The following is a 20,697-nucleotide window of genomic DNA, read 5'->3' on the forward strand; positions in this document are numbered from 1 at the left end:
ATGGGAGTAAGATTATAAGTTTATGTTACTTTTCTCCTTGCCCAGCTGCAAGCAGTGAGGCAGCTGAATCCCCTTCTATCTAACAATTTCACCAATGCTATGATCAAACTTTGTTTCTTCAGCTTTCATAATTAGACTCCTAATTTCCTCCCCACATATTTTTTTTAAAAGATTAATTTTTGTAAAGATTTTAGGCTTAGATGAGAATATTAATCAATTTGTAAGTGATGTATAGGACTGAAGTTTGTATAATGGTAGATGAGCAAGACAAAGAGTATGGAGACCAGCCTCATCTTTCCAGTAGGTGCATCCTGAAAAAAAATCTATGATATCTAACATCTATTAATTTTTCAACATTTTTAGATGATCTTTCCAGTAGAAAAGATGATAAATTCTGAGAAGAATAGGAGGAAAGCAATCATGAATTGCAAGCAATTTTATAATCCACTTCAAGGTGTCCATGTGATTTCATCATCTCTGTTTGAAGGGTTAGACTGAAAAGCCAGAACTGGCACTGAAGAGAACTAATGTAATTAAAAAGATTGAAATTGCATCTTAACAAATATTTATAATATCTAATATCTATTAATTGTTCAATATTTTTAGCTGATCTGAAGCTAGCACTGAGATCAGAAACCAAAGCCTGGATGACTTTGCTGGGGTGTCATTGCAATAAGAAGTACAGAACACAGATGGAAGCAATTTTGACTTTTATAGAGGAAACTGGCAAGAAGCTAAATCGCAGCATCGCGGACCTGGATGATATCAGAATTGCCATGTCAGCTTTAAAAGAGATCAGGGAACTACAGATCTCTATTGACTCTCAAATTGGCCCCATTGAGGTAGCTAGTGGGAATGTTGCATGTACGGGTACTGTTTCAAGAGAGCAGTTATTTTCTGGGTTAAAGGTTAACAGTGAACTTTGAAAATGTATGATTTAATATGTGTTGAGGGTTGAGTGACAGGCTTGTTGTGTTCCTGTAAAACTTTTTGTGAAATTCTGATTTGGGCAAATGTAAACTTGCTGAGGTAAGATGTGGTTTAGTGAACAGTGTAGAAATTGAGTGATGTAGGTCAGAGGAAGATGAGAATATAGGTATTTATTGCAAGAAATCTTTTCATACTTTGTGGAAGAAGTCTGTGTATGAAAAGGAATGATATTCCATTTTTTTTTAAGCTAAGCCTCAAGAGGAATAAAAAGCTAATATTAGGCAGACTACACAAGATTGATTGGTTTTATCAGCTGTATAAGTTAAAATAAACAAAAGCAGCTGACTTCCTAAAAAAAAGTTAATGTGATAGAATGCATTTACTGAACATCTGACAAATGGCAGGCTTAAAAACAGATGGTAACTGTTTCTCTGCATCCCTGACTAGAGTATTTATTTAAGAATGCTATAGTATGGCAAAATGCACCTTTGATTTTTGAGTAGAATTCTTTTTCCTAAGACATGTTCATGATTCCTGACATGTTCATGATCCTGATTGCCCATAAGCTTCCAACTCTGCAGGCAGGAGCCTCAAGTCCCGAGGCACAAGAAGTGATGCTTCAGTTTTGAAAAGGAGGTTGGCATATTTTCCACACAGTCTTGTAGTAGACAGATAATTACGTTTCTCTTTTTGCAATTTGGCTACCATTTGATCAAACTGGAAAGCATGAATGGAAATAATTCCACTTCATACAAAGATTTTCAAATGAAACTGCCACAGGTTTATTGCTACCCTACCCTGTGCTATTTTATAGAAAGTGAATGTCAGTTGTGTTTTAGTGAAAATTCACTTAGAGTTTTCATTATGTAGAATGTTCATACATTGGTGGTGCAAGCTGAAATCAGTGCTCTGAGAAAAAAATGCAGATGTTTCTTCCAGTTTGGTATTGATTTGCCCAATTTTGATAATGGCTATGCAAGAAGAGCAGAATTTATTTTTCTAACCAGTCCTTCTCCGTTCTTAAAAAATTTAAATGCTAGGATTTAAAATATATGTTTTCCATATGTGTTTACAAAGTTAATTGAAGTTACCATTTTATGCATCTTGATCCAAATTTCTGGCAGGAATCGTATGCTATGCTGAGCAAATATGATCTACTTGTTGCCAAGGAAGAGACAGAGAAGGTGGACACGTTGCACTACACTTGGGAAAAACTGCTAATCCGTGCAAATGAAGTGCAGGATGAGCTCGTTGCTTTGCAGCCAAACTTCAGAGGAGAGCTTATTAGTGCTGTGAAGACTTTTACTGAAGACTGTGCACAGTTCTACTCAGATTATGATCAGGCAAGTGTTTCTGTTTTATTGTATTATAGAAATACTTTAAGAGCGATGGGAACTTGGAAAGGTTTTTGGATTTGACTAATTAATTGGATGGGCCTCTACTGTTGACTAGGTTTATTCTTGTTAAGATGGTGTTTGGATTTCAGTTCAGGGCAGGTTTGTTTAATGTTTTGTACATGACTGATGTAAGTAATGCTGGTAATCAGTTCCTAAAAATTAAGAATTGAGATATTTAAAGTTTTTTAAAAGCATCTAATTATCATGAAAAATGTGAAGACTAGGATTAATGATAAACTGTGTTAGCATCAGGAAACCTTTCTTTCTGATATATGTACAAGTGACTTAAGCTCTCACATTCTTTTTCATTAGAACAAATGATGGTGAACTAATCTTGCATCATCTTTTAAGTAATGCTGACTTTTACTCATAAAATGAGCTATGATTTCCTAGCTTTTGCAATGTAATGAAAAATTTCTCCATTAAAAATACAAGTAGTTGCCTTATTTGATTTTTTTAAAATCTGTTTTAAAAAAGTGTTTGTTCTAGAAGGTTAACTGTCATCTCTTGGTTCAGTTGATATCTGATCTGGGGAGGGGATCTGGAGGCTGTAAAATGTTTGAGGTTAGCATTTAGAAAGTGGTGATGAGAAATAAGTTGTGGTTATTCTCACCCTCTAAATTGACGTCTTTTTTTTTTTTCTTTTTCCTTTTAGAATGGGCCAATGGTGGTTGGCTTAACACCTCAGGAAGCCAATGACAGGCTTACCATATTCCAGGTGCTGTTAATTTTAAGACATTAATTAAAACTTACTACAAGGGAGCTAACACATAAAGGCTCTGAAAAGGAATCTCAGTAGTTGAATGATCTTTCATTGATAGATAGAGTTACTGATTTGGCAAAGTCTGTTTTCTCTTAGTGAAAGCTATGTTGGAATTTTTCTATGCATTTGCAAGGAATACTGTTAAAATCTAAATATTTTAGGAGTCAACCTAAAGGCTGCATAGATAATGAGTAATGATTGCTAGATACAATATTCTGATGAGAGCCTTCCCACAAGTTTAGTGTATTTGGCTATATATATATATATATATATATATATATATATATATATATATTCTTGTGTTCATTACTGTGTTAATTTTTTTTGTATCATTATTAACATCTATTCCTGCAATAACAACTTTTAATGCTTCTGCTTTTCCCATACTGCTATTCATTCGACTTCCTACTATGTTCCCTGAGTTATATTGCCATTGACAATTAAATTATGTTTTTCTTTGTTTCTTTAATGGTAGTAATTCTTCCTTCAACAGTCAATAAGATTTGCACAGAATACTTGCAGAGGTAGAATTTGCTGTATCTATCTTTTTATTTCTTTGTGTGTCATGCTTCACCTCTTTCAAGTGCAGTCTTACCATTTATTGTTCTGTCACTGTGTCACATGGAGTAAATGGTTTTCCTGTCAGCTTCTAAAGATGTGCCTCCAAGCAAGCTGAAAGTTACTTTTCTCAAGAAAATTGTTGACAAAACTGTTGACAGTGTAAGCTGTTACTAACTCTCTCTATCTTTCTATTATTTCCAAGATTTTAGCCAAATTCAGCTCTAATCATCATTTTGGATCTTGAATATTTAGTAATTTTTATTAACTTTTTATTTATTTATCATTATTTAGTTTTTTTATTTAACTTTTTTTCTTTTTCTTTCTTAGAGTCGATGTGAGAATCTCTTTAGGAAATATATTACTTGTGCAGGTGGAGAAGATCTTTTTGGTTTGCCAGTTACTCGGTGTCCTCAACTGCTTGAAATAAAGAAGCAGCTGAATCTGCTGCAGAAACTCTATAATCTATATAACAGTGTCATGGACACAATCAGTGGCTACTATGATATGCTTTGGTCAGAATTAGACATTGAAAAAATTAACAGTGAACTTGTGGAATTTCAGAACAGGTGAGAAACTGCTGCTGTGTTAAAGTTGCCTAAAGTCTTTCTTGAATATGATTATAATTGGTTAACACCAATAATCATAAACAAACATGTATTTATGTATTGAGGCATGAATAGTGTGAATTTAAATTGAAAAATATATCCATTAGCAATGTCACAAAATCAAGGAAAATTTAGATTCTAAATGCTGAGCATTATTATTCCTTAGACAGATTCTTGGCTACCTTTTTTGATAAGCTTGGAATATATGTTAAAATTATTTATTTTGTAGGAAGGAAAGTTTCCCCTTTTTGTTGTTGTATTGTTGTTCATGAGAGATAGATTTATACTAGATGTCAAAGGCAAGTTAGTGAATTGCTGAATAGTTTTTTCTACAAAATGGGTTATATCGCACGCATGATGAACTTTTCATCAAACCAGGAATCAAAAAATAAAGGATTAAACCCTGGGAAACAGGGTCTTTCTAGAGCTCAGAGCAGTGCATATCATCTGTCTCAACAAAAGATGAAACCACGATGTAGAACATTTCAACTGGTTTTGAAGATCGCTTGAGCAGAGTTATTAAAATTATGCAGCTACACTCCTTAAGGAGAGGCTGTAGTTGTCTACCTAGGTATCAGTTATTGAAATAGACTGGAAACAGATTATCCCACATGGAGAAGCACATAAACTTCAAACTAAAGGTAACCTGAATTTGGAAGGTAGGTGTTCTCCTGTTAAAACCATATACTGTGGCTTTAAAGAAAGAGTATTTGAAACTTTTTGAAAAGACTTGCTTTATCTCCGTGTAGGTGCCGTAAACTCCCTCGGGCTGTAAAGGAATGGCAGCCTTTCCTTGACCTAAAGAAGACCATAGAAGACTTCAGTGAATGCTGCCCATTGCTTGAGCAAATGTCAAGTAAAGCAATGATGCCTCGGCACTGGAAGCAGATTATGGATCTCACTGAACACAGATTTGACGTGGAGAGTGAAACGTTCAAACTGAGGAATATAATGGAAGCTCCACTATTAAGATATAAAGAGGAAATAGAGGTATTGTGAAGGAAGAAATATGGAAACATGAAACCAAAAGCTGCTTGTATAGTATAGAAGTATCATTAGCAAGAAGGAAATCAAAACATTTCTGTAGAAAGGATGGAGACATGGACTATCACTTCAGATTTTTGTATAAATAACACAAATATATCATGGTGTCAGCTTCGTTTTTTTAAAGTCATGCCATTTGTGAGGGTACCTTGCTTTGTGACATTAAACTTACAAAAACTAATCACTATATCATTATTTTATTCCCCCCCACCGCCCCCTGCCCAGAGTTGATTAAACTGTGATGTGGTATACAGATTATTAGCTATGGTGTTTGTGTATCTGTAGACCTTTCCACTAAATAGTTGCTCATGAGCCTAATTACCTAATATTAAAGGAAATAAGAGCTAGATCCATATTCCAGGGACTTGAAGGATTCATATCTTGTTTTGACATCCTGTTTATTTACAAGGATATCTGCATCTGTGCTGTGAAGGAAAGAGACATTGAGCAGAAGTTAAAACAAGTGATAGCTGAATGGGATAACAAGATGTTTAACTTTGCAAACTTTAAAACTCGTGGGGAGCTTCTTTTAAGAGGTGACAGCACATCAGAAACAATTGCTACCCTGGAGGACAGCTTGATGATTCTTGGTTCTCTCATGAGTAACAGGTAACGGGAATGGGGGGAGAAATTAAAAATGTTAGTGAAAGACTTTGTTTTAGTGGACAAATCTATCACAGAAATGCAGGTAAATAAACATCTAGATAAAGCCTAAGAGCTTGTTTGTCCTTGAACTGTTCATGTTCATGTAGCTGAAGCTTGGATTTTCAGAATAAACAACTAAAAAGCTTTCATTGATGCAAAAAACGGGGACATAAGAGAGAACACTGCCTGGATATGGCAGGCATACTAAGGGCATGACAGGCACTGCTACTCTGTCCCTGTGATAGATCATTGCCTCATGCCAAAGGTGCTGAAAATCCCAATTGAAGTGAGCTTCAGTTTGTCTGGTTTCACATGCCAAAAGGCACAGGTAAATAAGGAACACAGAACCTGATCATCAAGCAGATGCTCAAAAGCAGGAGTTTAGGAGAGTTCAGGAACTCTGAGTTTACACCTTTCAGGATGTTGAGTAGTCCCTTTACCTGAGAGTGAAATTGAAATCTTGCTCCCACCCTTCTTCTGTTGGATCAGAGCTGTGCTATGCACCTTGTGTACACAGCAGCAGTTTAGAGCTGATTGGATTTATAGCTGCCAACTAGCTGAATTATGTTTTTATACTTTCACTTCAAAAATGGTAGCCATAAAAACTAGTCCTCATCCTGTGACTTATATGCTGCTTTTCAAGAGTCTGGTTTTCTTCTCAAAATAAAGAAATGCCTTTTTTTTTTTTTTTTTAATTGTAGATACAATGCACCATTCAAGACACAGATTCAGAAATGGGTGCACTATCTTTCCAACACAATGGATATAATTGAGAACTGGCTGACTGTGCAGAACTTGTGGATTTATTTAGAAGCTGTTTTTGTTGGTGGTGATATAGCAAGGCAGCTTCCAAAGGTTTCTAGACATGTCTTTGTTCAGTTTTCTTATCAACATTTTAAGAAAAAAACTGTACTGTGATGTCATAATTGATGCAGTAACTTAAATTTAATTTCTTTTAGTATTTAACAAAACTGGTCTTGCTAGGAAATTAGGTAAGCAGTGTCAAAGACATGTAGTGAGAAAGAATAATAAAATCATAAGATCTGTTTGATCTTTTGATTTCTAGATTGTAATGCTGTTAACTAACATGTATTTAAACATTGTTCCTCGTAGTAGCCTTGTGTAGTACTACCTGCCACCAGCATAGTAGTACCTAGGAATCCTTATCTTAAACTTTCCTGCATGGCTTTTCATGGCTTTTCAAAATTAAAAATGAACTTTAATTTTAGAAAAAAATATCTTTAGCTTTGAAGCTCCAATTCAAGTATAATGAGTTTTCTGTCTTTTTCTCTAGCAAAGTAAGAGAAAGTACATGGCAGGCTTGACAGCCAAGTATAAAATAAGCTCTATTGTGTAAGCATAAAGAATTGTGTCTAAGCTGAAATATTTCTAGAAGACATGTGATTACTAGTGAGAAGATTGCTGTTGAGATTTCTGGGTGCTGGTTCTGGAAGCAGGTGCCTTTTCCCTTTTCTCTCTTTCTTCCTTCATTTCTTCCATTCCACATTCACTGTCATGTTTCAACAGGAAGCAAAGCGTTTCTCTAACATTGATAAATCCTGGGTGAGGATCATGACCCGAGCTCATGAAACACCCAGTGTTGTTCAGTGCTGTGTTGGAGATGAAATGATGGGACAGTTACTGCCACATTTACTGGAACAGCTTGAAATCTGTCAGAAATCGCTCACAGGGTAAGACTGCTATGAGACCATGTTCTTGGCCAGATGGTTGTAGGTTGTGTAACTGGGGAAAGACCAATTGCTCAAGTACTGTCCCATGAACTTTGAAAAGATCATGTTCTTATTCAACTATGAATGCAGTTGAACTGACCAAACAAGTTAGCAGGGTAATACAACACCTCCAAAGAAACCAACTCATGGATAAGTATTTGATTTGTGGCTAAGGTGTCACTCACTGTCTATATCTGTTGAAACCAAAGCTGGTTTCAGCCTAGTTTCAATCCAGAAGACACTCTAGATTTGTGTGTCCCATTCACACCTTTCACTGACCTGGGAGACATTCAGCTTGAGATATATTAATAGCAAGTAAAAGAGTTAATATAAAAATATTTTATTTCAGTTTAGTTTCTTTTCTTTTTACTGGTATTTAGATTTTAGCAATAGTAAAAGTTTTTCATGAAATGATTTCTGATAATAAGAGAGTAGCTTTAAAGCAGATGCTTAACATGAGTGTATGATGGATAAAAATTGTTATTGCTGCAGCTAAAAATTGTATAATAAATTGTGAGAAATACCACTTTTAATGACGAAATGATGTAGAAATCAACCCAAATCACTTACCATCTACCCCCTCCTGACTTCTCTACCAATTTTTTAAAAATACAGGTACCTGGAGAAAAAACGCCTGCTATTTCCACGATTCTTCTTTGTGTCAGATCCTGCTCTCTTAGAAATTCTTGGTCAGGCATCCAACTCTCACAATATACAGGCGCATCTGCTGAACGTGTTTGACAACATTAAAACTGTTGGGTTCCATGAAAGGGTATGTACTGCCCACACCTCAGTGTTACATTCCTTCACATTAGCACTGTGTCATACTTGCTAAATTAGAGAGCTACTTGGTTGCATAAAGCACTCTACTGTTTTACTTTATTCGCCAACTATTTGATGCTGAGTAAGCTTACTTCATTTAAGATTTGTTTCATATCCTCATTTATGACGTGGTAAAACTTCATGTAGAAAAACAAAACAAAAATTTGCACCAGTGCTTAAATTTCAGAAAAATCCACCCATTCAAAAGTACTGAAACTTTATTCTGTGCCTTCCTCTCAAATAAGCTTTTGAGTCTTTACAAACTTATTTGTATCTTTATATTGGCTGTATTTGTATTTTTCCATTCATGTTTTGATTGTAAGAAAAAGCGTATATATTGTCTCTCCTGTTTCTGACCTGCCCTTACTGTACCTTCACACACAGTGTTTTAAGAACACTTTTCTCATACCTTTTACGAGAACAGGTAGCAACATTTTCTCCTTATGTGTGCATTTTCTTAGAAACGAATTACTCCCCATGCTTTTGAGATTCTGTTGATAGTCCATGTTCCTTAACTTTTCTGTTTTCATTATTTTTGATTCTAAGGCTGTAAATTTTGATAGGCTGTTAACCCACCAATAATGGGGGAAATCTTTATTGTAAAGATGAATAATGTATCTATAAACACAAGATATTTTTTCTTTTACTTAGATATATGATCGTATATTGTCAATTAGTTCCCGAGAGGGTGAGACTATAGAGCTGACTAGACCTGTAATGGCTGAAGGTAATGTGGAAGTTTGGCTCAGCTCTCTGTTGAAGGAATCCCAGCTATCCCTGCATCAAGTAATTCGCCAGGCAGCTATGGACATCCAGGAAACGAGTTTTGAGATTACTGAATTTCTTTCTACTTATCCAGCCCAGGTAATAACATTGTTAAATGAATGAAGATTTATTCACAGATATGTATCGGTTTTTTTTCTTGTCTTTGCATTCAAAGTTGCAGCCAGTGTTAAATATAAAACTAGCATTTAATTTTATTTGAATCATCTCAGTCTTAAGTTTTGGCTTCACATAGCTGAACCCAAAAGAGGATAACTTACCCTTAAGCTCCTGTATAAAAAGGAAGCTGAATGCAATAAGTTAACATAATGAAGTTAACACTATGTCTTTACAAGCTTAATACTTGACTACTGGAGGAAAAGTAGTAAAATTGTTTGTTCATATATTCAGGATAATGCTATGTATTGCTAAAGATTTGAAACTGATGGTGGTGTTGAGGGAAAATTATTTTTTAGCAGAAGCTTCACTTGTGACCAGGAATGTTGGAAACAGAATACTGACTTTGTGAATTACTATAAAAATATTTCAAATTGAAGCAGTAATTATTCACTGGCTAGTTATTATTTATATAAAGTATATTTGTTACATATAGTATTTTTATATATACTGTAAATTATACTGAGCAGTTGTATAAGCAATGCACTGTAGGCAGTATCTACGAGACTGCATTTATGAATGCAGCTGGACACACAAACATGACCTCTATGAATGCGTGGAAAGTAATTTTATATGTATAGTAGGAGAAAAATTTCTTTAGTTTTTCTGTGTCTGTGAACGTAGATTTTAGGTGAAAGAGAAAAGGTTATGAAGCATACACTTCTATGTTTCCTAAGGTTGGGTTATTGGGGATCCAAATGATTTGGACAAGAGACTCAGAAGAAGCTTTGACTCTCGCCAAGCAGGATAAAAAAGTTATGCGTAAGACAAACCAGTTTTTCCTGGATCTTCTGAACGTGTTGATAGATATGACAGCAAAAGACCTTAGTCCATTTGAGCGAGTTAAATATGAGACATTAATCACTATTCATGTGCATCAGAGGGACATTTTTGATGGTCTTGTAAGTATTAAAAAAATAAAAATTAATTATGAGGGGTTTTCCACATAATACAATGGGAAGTGATAAGAAAATATTATATCTATGAACTCCTGCCTTATAAGATAAACATTTAATTTCACGACTCTAATGATTATGTATCATGGAATATTATAAAAGTGCTGATGTTGCTTCAACCAAGTCTTTATTTCCTTTCAAGTAATTCAGTGGGTTTTCCTCTCCCCAAGCAGTAGAATTTAGTCATGTTTCATGTTGGTCTGCTAAAGTTAATAGTGCCTCTGTAGCATGATGTGTTTGGGACTTCTTTTTCCTTATACGTTTTGTTGCAAGTAATATTCCTTTTTATGTACTGCATAATGAATTTCTACAAGTAAATAAAATGAATATCAAGTTATAGTACAGGAAAAAGGTTGAAGCTGGTATTCTCTCTGTTCTAGTTTAAATAGCATACCTAATTATTACTTAGGGATTTTTTAATTCACTTTACACATTCTCATGCTGACACAGGATGCTAAAATAAGGAAAATGAAAGCATTTAGTTTGATCAAACTTTAAACTAGCATACCCTTTTACCTATGGGAAGTCCTGGACCTGATTCTGAAATTAAGCTGTTCAAGAAAAGAATTATTGAGTTTTGGCCCATTATTAATAGTCAGGCATTTGTCTTTTAATTGTAGAATCATTTGTTTCTAGTACAATCATTTTATGTAAAGTGCAATTTTTAGATACAAACTAAATGATTTTTTTAAAATCCTTTTTTAATATTCAATAGAGCAACTGTGACTTGTTCTCAGTTCCATTGAATTCCTTAGATAGTATCAGCACCATGACACTGCCATGAAGTATCATTTTTCCCAATATGCATATGCTTTCATATAATTCTAATAGCAGCTTATAGAATCAAATATCACATTATGTGCTTCTGACTCATGTAAAAGTGAAGTGGTAGAGAGAACTAAAAGGAATGGCAATTTTAAGGTTAAACTCAAATGACTCTTGTTTGAAGCTTACGGACTGTTAATTTGTATTTAGACTTTTGACACACTTGTCTGAAGTTCTCTGCCTGAGATTGAACAATAATACATTACAATTTTTGTGGTAAAAATCCAGATAGATTCTCCACTATCCACTATATTTAGCTATGTTTGCAATGCTGCCTTTGAATCTACTACTTAGATGGCATAATATAAATGTGAAAGTAAATGTTAACCATGGATGCCACAGCCTTGTCTTCCCTCTCTTCTTAGTGCTGCATGCATATCAAGAGCCCTACGGACTTTGAGTGGCTGAAACAATGTAGATTTTATTTTAATGAAGACTCTGATAAAATGGTGATTAAGATCACTGATGTGAGCTTCACATACCAGAACGAATTCTTGGGCTGTACTGACAGGCTTGTCATAACACCTCTTACAGACAGGTGAAAAAGACTAATTTTATTCCTTTATTCTTTGCTGCCAAACCTCGGCTTTTACAAGAGCAATTTCGTCATTCCTGTTGGATGCACATTGATCTCTGCAGAGTTTATCCTTCACAGTCTTGTCAAAGTCAGTACTTTCATATGGAATGCTGAAATATTTTTGTTTCTGTACTCTATTATGTGAATAATTTCCAACATATTTTCTCCCACATACTCGCACTGGTCCCCACATACATAATGTAAGTGACCTTCATTCTTATGTACATGAAGCCAACATACCTGAGGATCTGATATATCCAACAGATAAAATATGTAGAGATACAGGACAAAAGTAGGTGTTTACAGACAAGCTATTGAAAAGAGCTAAGAAAGAATAGACAGAAAAAGCAATTTTTATTCAGCTGCAGTAGTTTGGAGATCTTTGATCAAAAAGGGTGTTGAAAGAATTCCAATCCTATTAACAGAGAGATCTACCTGTCTAACTCAAATAGCATAAAGAATGCTTTATAACCTATCATTGGCAAAATAAAGGCATTGTTTTGTTTGGTTTTTTAAACTATTCCGTACAAAAAAATCTAGAACTAGTCTTGATATATTATAATAATGTTTTTCTGCATTATGCATAGATGTTTCATTTATGAAAATGGAATGCACTGTGTGATCAAATTTCAAAGATGGAAAAAAGGAAAGGCTAGATGTCTTTCATTATTGTACTCCACAGTATAATGTGTTTCAAAGCTACTCCAGATAAAATAACTCAGTATCCAAGCTATTAAAACTAAGATTAGGCAGCATCTCTGTATTTGCTTTCTTCCCTTCTTGTGATCTTCCAGGCTGCTGATAATTGAGGATTATCTGTTCTTTCACTTTATGTATAATGAAATGAACCTTAATACTCCCTGCATCAGAGACCGAGTGAGGGAGTTTTGTCCTTACTGATCTAAATTGTAATTAGTGGAATATAATTTCAGCTCTTCCCTTTTCTCCTTAAATCAGACCTTGTGTAAGTTCCTCTAGCACTATGCAGAAATCCTGGTGCTGCAGTCTGATTGATTATTGCCTTTTAGGTGTTACATCACTTTGGCTCAAGCTTTGGGCATGAACATGGGTGGAGCACCTGTGGGACCTGCAGGAACTGGAAAAACCGAAACTGTGAAAGATATGGGACGGTGCCTTGGAAAATATGTAGTGGTCTTCAACTGTTCAGACCAGATGGATTTCCGAGGACTTGGAAGGATCTTCAAAGGTAAGATGTGGACCAAAGGTAAGCTGTTGGCCAAACAGTCAGTTGTTTTCTGGGGTGCACAAAGCGCAGTAAATCTAACTGGGCAGCGAAAGTGATTGTTCCGCTGTACTCAGCTTTGGAGTGGCCTCATCTCAAGTACTCTGCAGTTCTGGAGTCAACAATACAACAACATAAAAAAATATTGGAATGTATCCAAATGACAGCAAAAGAGATGGTGAAAGAGTTAGAGGACATGACTTAAGAGGAACAGCTGAATATACTATGTTTGTTTTGCTTTGAGAGACTGAGGCATACCCTTATTGCTGTTTATGACTTCCTCATGAAGGGGAGCAGAGATGGAGGTGCTGATCTCTCTGGTGTCTGATAACAGGATATGGGGGAATGGCTTGAAGCTATGTGGGGTGAAATTCAAGCTAGATATTCACTGAGAGTGTGGTCAAGCACTGGAAGAAACTCTCCAAAGTCATCACTGGGGTCTCAAGCCTCTTAGTGTCCAAATAGTGCTGAGGCAACTATCTTATATATATGGTTTAACTTTTAGATACACCTCTGTGGAGTCAGCAGTTCTACTTGTTGATCCTCATGAGTCCTTTATAAGTCAGTCCTTTATATTCTGAGATATTTTAGGGACTACATAAAAGTTTCAAAGGATAAGAGGACATCTCCATGAATCAAGGTTTACACATAACTGGCAGATGGTTTCAGCCTTTTTATAAATGCATAAATGCAAGTAATTAATATCTTTTTATACCTATAAAATACAGTTGCAACACTGTCTTCAGGAAATATAAATGTCTGAAAACATTTTATGAACAGTTTATGAAAGGATAGATAAAGTCACTTAAAATGACCTAAAGTCAGAAGGAGAACTGCTTCCATGAAGAGAAAATACTATGAAATTTATTGTTGAACTGGTGGGATGTGCTGAATTTTGATTTCAGTATTTTGTCTCAGTCAAATATTCAAGTTTCTATCAGTAAAAGGAAATGCATGGGTAGTTCTAGATATGTTAAAAACAATTGGCAGAGCTCACTAAAGTTAAATGCAGATGACATTTTTTAGGCATCTGAAATTTATACCTGTCAGTCATGGCAGATATGAAATTAGAGATCAAATGGAGGTTCTTGGCTATTGCTTGGTTCTTGACTATTGCTGCAAGTGACTGTATCTGTGATTTTGTTTTGTTTTTCTCAAAAATCCAAGGAAAAATAGAGTTTTTGAATAGACTGACCTCCACCTTCTTTATGCAACTGTATTGTTCATTTTAATATGTTCAATAGGCTGTTCACAACCTGTCACATTTTCATAGAATTCCTGCAGGAATTTTTCTTTGGGGGTAAAGAGGGACAGGAAAACATTCAAGATATAAAAAAAAGAGAAAAAGGAACATAGTATGCTGGAAAATCTTAAGGACTTTGTGAATTTGTGTTTTCTTACTTGAAAAGGCATTAAAATTCTTCTCTTTCTTCCTTTCCCAACCCTCCAAATGAAACACTTCCCCCCCTCCCTGCCCCCACCCTGAGATATATTAACATAATTTTTGGCTTATTAATTGCACCAGAAAAGGTTTAAAAACAAAGTGGTTATATGCTTAGTTACTTTTCTCTTTGCAGGTCTGGCTCAGTCTGGCTCCTGGGGTTGCTTTGATGAATTCAATCGTATTGATTTACCAGTGCTATCAGTAGCTGCACAACAAATAGCAATTGTGTTGACATGTAAGAAGAACCGTAAAAAAAGATTTATTTTTACTGATGGGGACAATGTAGAAATGAACCCAGAATTTGGCATCTTTCTTACTATGGTAAGTATTCAGTAAGTTTCTAATATACCAGTGATGACTGTACAATAATTGAGTCTAACTTGGTACTTGCTAACTCTTATGTCTTTCAGTACTTAGAAATAACTCACTGATAATTTGAGAACGTGGAGCATTGCTGCAAAAACAGTTTACAGTGTCTTGTTTTGAGAACATCAAGCACATGCAACTAACAAATGCAGGCAGCACCATAAATACAAGTTATCTCAATTTCAGATTCCTTCTACATCCCAAATTCTGGCTCCCAAAGGAGGCTTTTTGCTACAATTACAGAAAAATTGCTATAGAGATATAGGTAGGAATAGCCAGTTAAAATAGGACCTATAAAACAAACTCAGATTTGAAATGCTTAGCTGGAACATTTTTCATATCTCATGGTTATAAAAGAGGCAAAAATTCTGTAGAGATATGGTAATAAGTTTGCATGGCGATTAATTCTGACAAGTGACTTAAAGCCAATGAACTATTTTTACCTACCAAGATGGCATATTCCTTTGCTGATGTTTCTGTTTATGCAAGGTACACTCAACCTGCTTTTCCTTTCCAGAATCCAGGATATGCTGGACGGCAAGAACTTCCTGAAAACTTGAAGATCAATTTCCGTTCAGTGGCTATGATGGTTCCTGATCGTCAGATCATAATTCGTGTTAAATTGGCTAGTTGTGGTTTCATTGATAATGTTGTGTTGGCAAGGAAATTCTTTACACTGTACAAGCTGTGTGAAGAGCAGCTGTCAAAGCAGGTGATTATATTCATATGATGCAACCTGATTATTTTAGGGAAAAACTATCTGTGAAGTCACAAAAGATTTGTGTGAAGAATAAGGAAAGGTTCATGCTCATGAAGTAAGCTAAGAGACACTTGCAGTTTAGTAATGCAGCCCTCTGCTGTCCTGGATTAACTCCTGCTGCAGGTTGTCACTGCAAGGATGAGGCTTTCATGCAGAGCACTCCTTATTATTAAGATTTAGCTTTAGTGAATGGTGATGGCTGAGACAAATGAAAGCTTTATTATAGCCTTTGTTGATCTTATAGAGTGGGTAAGATGTATTTGGTTTGTGCTGCCTGTGCTTTACAGATATTTCTCAGTTTCCAAAGGCCACAGAGAATTCAAAATAATACTGATAAAGTATTTCTCAATAGTCCTTGGGAACCCTGTCTTGATTCAATGACTTATGATTAAATGTTTTTTTCTATCACATCTTAGATTTTAATGGATGGTAGCAGATTTGGAAAGTGAATTTGCCCATAGTCATACAGCAAAAGAATAGTTGATGAGTGTTTGGAGGTATTTGAAACGCATGTACCGCTTCTCCTACATATTCATCCATGTCTTAAATAGTAAATAAGAACTGTTTTATCCCTATTCACTTGGGGAAAATCTTCCCAAACTTCACATATCTTCTAGGTGCATTATGATTTTGGCTTGCGGAATATATTGTCGGTGCTGCGTACGCTGGGAGCAGCAAAAAGAGCAAATCCCAAAGATACTGAATCTACCATCGTCATGCGTGTTCTGAGAGATATGAACCTGTCTAAACTGGTAGGTTCTGAGAACCTGATAAATAATTTAAACTGCTCTTTGGAGCTACGTTATCTCTAGAAGATTGTGTGTGACCTTTACACGGAAGCTAGCTTGGAAATGTTTCATTCTCTGAGTGGAATGTTTTAGCTGGAAGGGAGATAAATTTCTCGTAGTACCTTGTGTGGGACTGAGGAGGGAGTGAGCTTTCTGTTGCTTGATTTTCTACCTAGGTTTAACCTTGAATTGTTAAGAATTTTTTTACATATTGTCCCTGTTACTGTTAGAAGTAAGTAGCAAAGTAGATGTCTATGCAGTAACTTCTTTAGAAGCTTTGTGCTTTAGTCACTCTTTTGAAAGAATCTGGTATTCATTGTAATGAGTATAAATAGCTGACAACCCTCTTCTGTTTCTGTGATACATTTTTTTTTTTTACACCAAATAAAATAGACAATTTTCTAAATGGTATTGCTAAAATCTACTATAGGAAATTCAGTCTGCATGTTAGTGATTCATTCTGACAAATAGAAGCATCACATGATCTCTTTCTGCTGTGTCCTTCTAATGTTTAGCACCTAGAAGATTATATAGCTGGTTTCTTAGGTTCTCAAGCATTTCTTTAGGTCTTCAGGACTTGGGGATTGTTCTTTCTAAAGCTGATAAAATAAATAGAACTGGTTTTAAATAGAACTGGTTTTAATCTGTGTGGATTTTTGTTTTCCCTGATTTTCACTAGATTGACGAAGACGAACCCTTATTTCTGAGTTTAATTGAAGATCTGTTTCCGGATATCCAGCTTGATAAAGCAGGCTATCCTGAGCTTGAAGCAGCCATTGACAAACAGGTGATGTTTCTTATGATTTGTGGCACTCTGGTATAATTTTCATGAAGTGAAATCTAAGAAAATTCTTGTTGTGGAGTCTATCCAGCTGGCAATATTATATTTTACTATTTAAACTTTTCCATAAATCTTTACCACTGGCACAGTATTATTAAGTTTATTCTTCAGGTCACTGAATTGGTATTATAGTGTCCTGGAGTTTTCTTGAGTCATGGTTACTGGGGCCCTATTTGAAAAATCCATTTATATGAGCTTGCCTTATATGACCCAGGATTTATTATTTATCTAAAATCTTGACAATTAGAATATAAACTTAAGAAAAGATTTACTTAAAATTGCATATCTTTAATTGCCCATTAGGTGTTTGTAATACTTCAGTAGGGCCAACTTAAGAATACAATGTGTATATATGTTAGAGATATATTATAGGTATATCTAATAGATAGATTATAATGTACATAGAGGCTGGTTTACCTTATTTTTCTAAATACGTATTTGAATACCAAATATATCTCCTTTTTCCAACAATTTTTTTTAATATACACAAAGCCTTTACAAAGAGTGTAGTAATCTGTTGATATCTATATCTATCTGTCTATTTATCTATCCCTATCTAAAGGCATCAAAATATATTTTGTGCTCTCAAGTAATAATAATTTGGTTTTCTGTCACTGTCTCTTAGGTGGAGGAATCTGGCCTTGTTTGTCATCCTCCTTGGAAACTGAAAGTTATCCAGCTTTTTGAAACCCAGAGAGTAAGGCATGGATTGATGACCCTAGGACCTAGTGGTGCAGGAAAAACTACCTGCATCCACACCTTAATGAAAGCCATGACAGGTAATGTTAGTACTTATATTGTAAACTGTTACTGAACTGTTACACTGTAAATTTTAAGCCCCATTGTTTCTTCTCAGAAAGCTTCAATTGCTTCACTGTGAGAATATACTACTGGAAGAATGAGTTTGTATGTTGAGATACTAATTATTCTAGTAGGTTAAAAATATCTGACATTCAAAACCATGTGCTTCATGTCCTTTTGTCCAGATTATCATACTTTTATCAGAAGTTCTTATTCTAGATGGATTAAGAAAGAGGAATACAGTCTAGGCAGGCAACTCAGACAAGTGATTAAAGCATCTCCTTGGTTTTGCTGAGGTAATGCTGGAACCTTTTGCTGATCAGAAGTATTTATGTCTTTTTGAACATAATGCATAAGACAGGGTCTTTGCAATGTAAAATAATTGGTTTTATAACCATAAATTCCTGGTTTAGACTTTAAAAAGTCTTCAAGGGTGTTAATTTTGTGTCCTGGCTGGAGGCTTGAAGACTGGTTTCTTTTTGGTGGGTTTTTTTGGTTTTTTTTTTTTTGTCATCTGTATTTCTAAACAAAAATATTAGTTGAAGAATGTCGGCTTGATCTTATTAAAATAGAAGGTCATAGCTTGGGGAGAAAAACATCTCTTTTGAGGTAAGCATGTGTTACTTCATTTCACAAGTTGCTTATATGATTTTCAGGAAGTGAATATTTACTGCAAAAAATAGTTGAGCAAGTCTCATACATGCAGTAATGTGCTGTGCTTAAGAAACACTGTAAGCTCTGCATTGCAGTTCCATTGTTCCATTAAGAAAAAAAAAAAAACCATAAAAACAAAGTTGCATTGCACAGTTTTCCTATCCTTTTTTCTTGCACTGAGATGTGAACTACTACCAAGATAAAGTTGCTTCATTACTTTTTTCAAAGCTGATCTTCTCACACAAACTCTTGAAATGTTAAACTAATCTGTCAGGCTTCTATCTTACATATTAGTGAAATCTGATTATAATGAAGGTATTTTAAAATAAGTAATTTTTTTCAGTTCTTTCTTTCAACATCTTACTACTGGCTCCAGTTTACATTTTAATATTGGATTTTTTAAATATGTCCAGGATTGTAGTTTTTAAAGTGTTGCTAATGAGATAAAAAATAAAGGTTATATGGTTATGGAATGGCTAGTTAGAATTTGTCTGTCTAAGAGAATTCACAAGAATATGCCAATATTGTATATTTTACCTGTTCTAAGATGTAGGCAAGTGCACAGAAGGGCAAAATAATCAATCATCTGTCTGGTATTTATCCATTGGGTTTTAAAAATGTGCATCCACACCAAATGTTTTAAAGCTCTATTTATTGATAAGCCTTCAAAATATTAAACTAAACCTTGAATAAATTTCATCTTGTTGCTTTTCTGTTCCCAATGAAGGTATGAAATGTGAACTGAATATTCAAAAGTTTCAGAACTTTGTTTTACTTTTTTTGATGTCTCCAATTAATGAATTTTGTAAAGCAAGAGAAGTTTTTCAAGTAAATCCCCATGTTCTTATAATCATGAATGCATATTAAAGCATATATTTGGGTGTAATGAGTTTGAGTTTGTCAAAGCTCTCTTTCTGCTGATAAGAAATGTAAAAGCTAACTGGTGGCCTGCCTTCATAGATTGTGGACAGCCTCATCGTGAAATGAGAATGAATCCTAAAGCTATAACTGCTCCACAAATGTTTGGACGCCTTGATGTGGCAACAAATGATTGGACAGATGGAATATTTTCAGCCCTCTGGAGAAAAACTTTAAGAGCAAAGAAAGGTATTGTGGTGGGTTGACCTTGTCTGAACTCCAGGTGCCCACCAAGTTGCACTGCAACTCCTTTGCCCAGCTGGATAGGGGAGAGAAAATAAATGGAAAACAATTCATAGGTTGAGATAAGGCAGTTTACTAAAATAAAAGCAAAAATCTGCAAAGAGAAAAAAAAAGGTTTGTTCTCTATTTTGCATCAGCAAGTAATGTTCAGCCACTTCCCAGGTAGCAGGGCTTCATCACACATAAAGGTTGCTCCAGAAAGCAAACATTGTAAACAATAGAAGCCCCACCCTCCTCCTTTCCTTAGTTTTTATATCTGAGCAGATGTCATATGGCATGGAATATCCCATTGGATATTTTGGGTCAGCTGGCCTGGTTGTGTCCCCTTCTGGGATCTTGCTAGTGCTGCTCAGCAGTGCTCAAAACACTGGTGTGTTATCAACACCTTTCCAGCCACCAATGCAGAGCACAGCACTGTTTAGGGCTGCTATGGGGAAAGGAACTCCAGCTTTGCCAGACCTAATACAGTTATAATGAAAAAAGCTTCCATTCAAAATAAAACAAGAAAAAAAGAAGCTTCAGGAAAACTTTGTAAAGCACAGTAACAGATTTTTTTTGGTTTTCTTACACGGAAGCACTGGAAAATTGCTGGAAGAACTTCTGTCCCTTTTACAGTCTCTATTCTAAATGTGTTGTGTTCAAACAGTGTAGTGTAACAAATACTACTTCACTGCATTTACTGAATTCTTTTTTTTGTATATCAGGCCCTCAGATGGAAGGAAAGTGGAAGGTAAAAGTCAGTTGCCCCAGTAGTGTTGTCCTATAAAAATTTTGATGCTGTCAGGATTTCTACCTGTTCTCTATCTCATATTAAAAGGAACCAGTTGTGTCATAACAGCTAGCCC

General features: G+C 35.2%; 1 protein-coding gene across 2 annotated transcripts in view; it reads left to right on the forward strand.

Annotated features, from left to right (window-relative positions):
- The window catches only part of DNAH5 (dynein axonemal heavy chain 5), a 114,995-nt gene that overhangs the window by 38,002 nt on the left and 56,296 nt on the right, over positions 1–20,697 (forward strand). For both annotated transcript variants that reach the window (XM_050970871.1, XM_050970872.1), the window contains exons 24-42: positions 607–842; positions 2,055–2,273; positions 2,983–3,045; positions 3,979–4,217; positions 5,006–5,246; positions 5,710–5,909; positions 6,647–6,800; positions 7,473–7,636; positions 8,291–8,447; positions 9,149–9,361; positions 10,114–10,338; positions 11,583–11,755; positions 12,823–13,001; positions 14,615–14,802; positions 15,365–15,559; positions 16,225–16,359; positions 17,075–17,182; positions 17,862–18,015; positions 19,652–19,798. In XM_050970871.1, coding sequence (XP_050826828.1) covers positions 607–842; positions 2,055–2,273; positions 2,983–3,045; positions 3,979–4,217; positions 5,006–5,246; positions 5,710–5,909; positions 6,647–6,800; positions 7,473–7,636; positions 8,291–8,447; positions 9,149–9,361; positions 10,114–10,338; positions 11,583–11,755; positions 12,823–13,001; positions 14,615–14,802; positions 15,365–15,559; positions 16,225–16,359; positions 17,075–17,182; positions 17,862–18,015; positions 19,652–19,798 — 3,390 coding nt within the window. The remainder of the gene's footprint in view (positions 1–606; positions 843–2,054; positions 2,274–2,982; positions 3,046–3,978; positions 4,218–5,005; positions 5,247–5,709; positions 5,910–6,646; positions 6,801–7,472; positions 7,637–8,290; positions 8,448–9,148; positions 9,362–10,113; positions 10,339–11,582; positions 11,756–12,822; positions 13,002–14,614; positions 14,803–15,364; positions 15,560–16,224; positions 16,360–17,074; positions 17,183–17,861; positions 18,016–19,651; positions 19,799–20,697) is intronic.

Source organism: Serinus canaria, chromosome 2 (assembly GCF_022539315.1).
Source record: "Serinus canaria isolate serCan28SL12 chromosome 2, serCan2020, whole genome shotgun sequence".
Lineage (NCBI taxonomy): Eukaryota > Metazoa > Chordata > Aves > Passeriformes > Fringillidae > Serinus > Serinus canaria.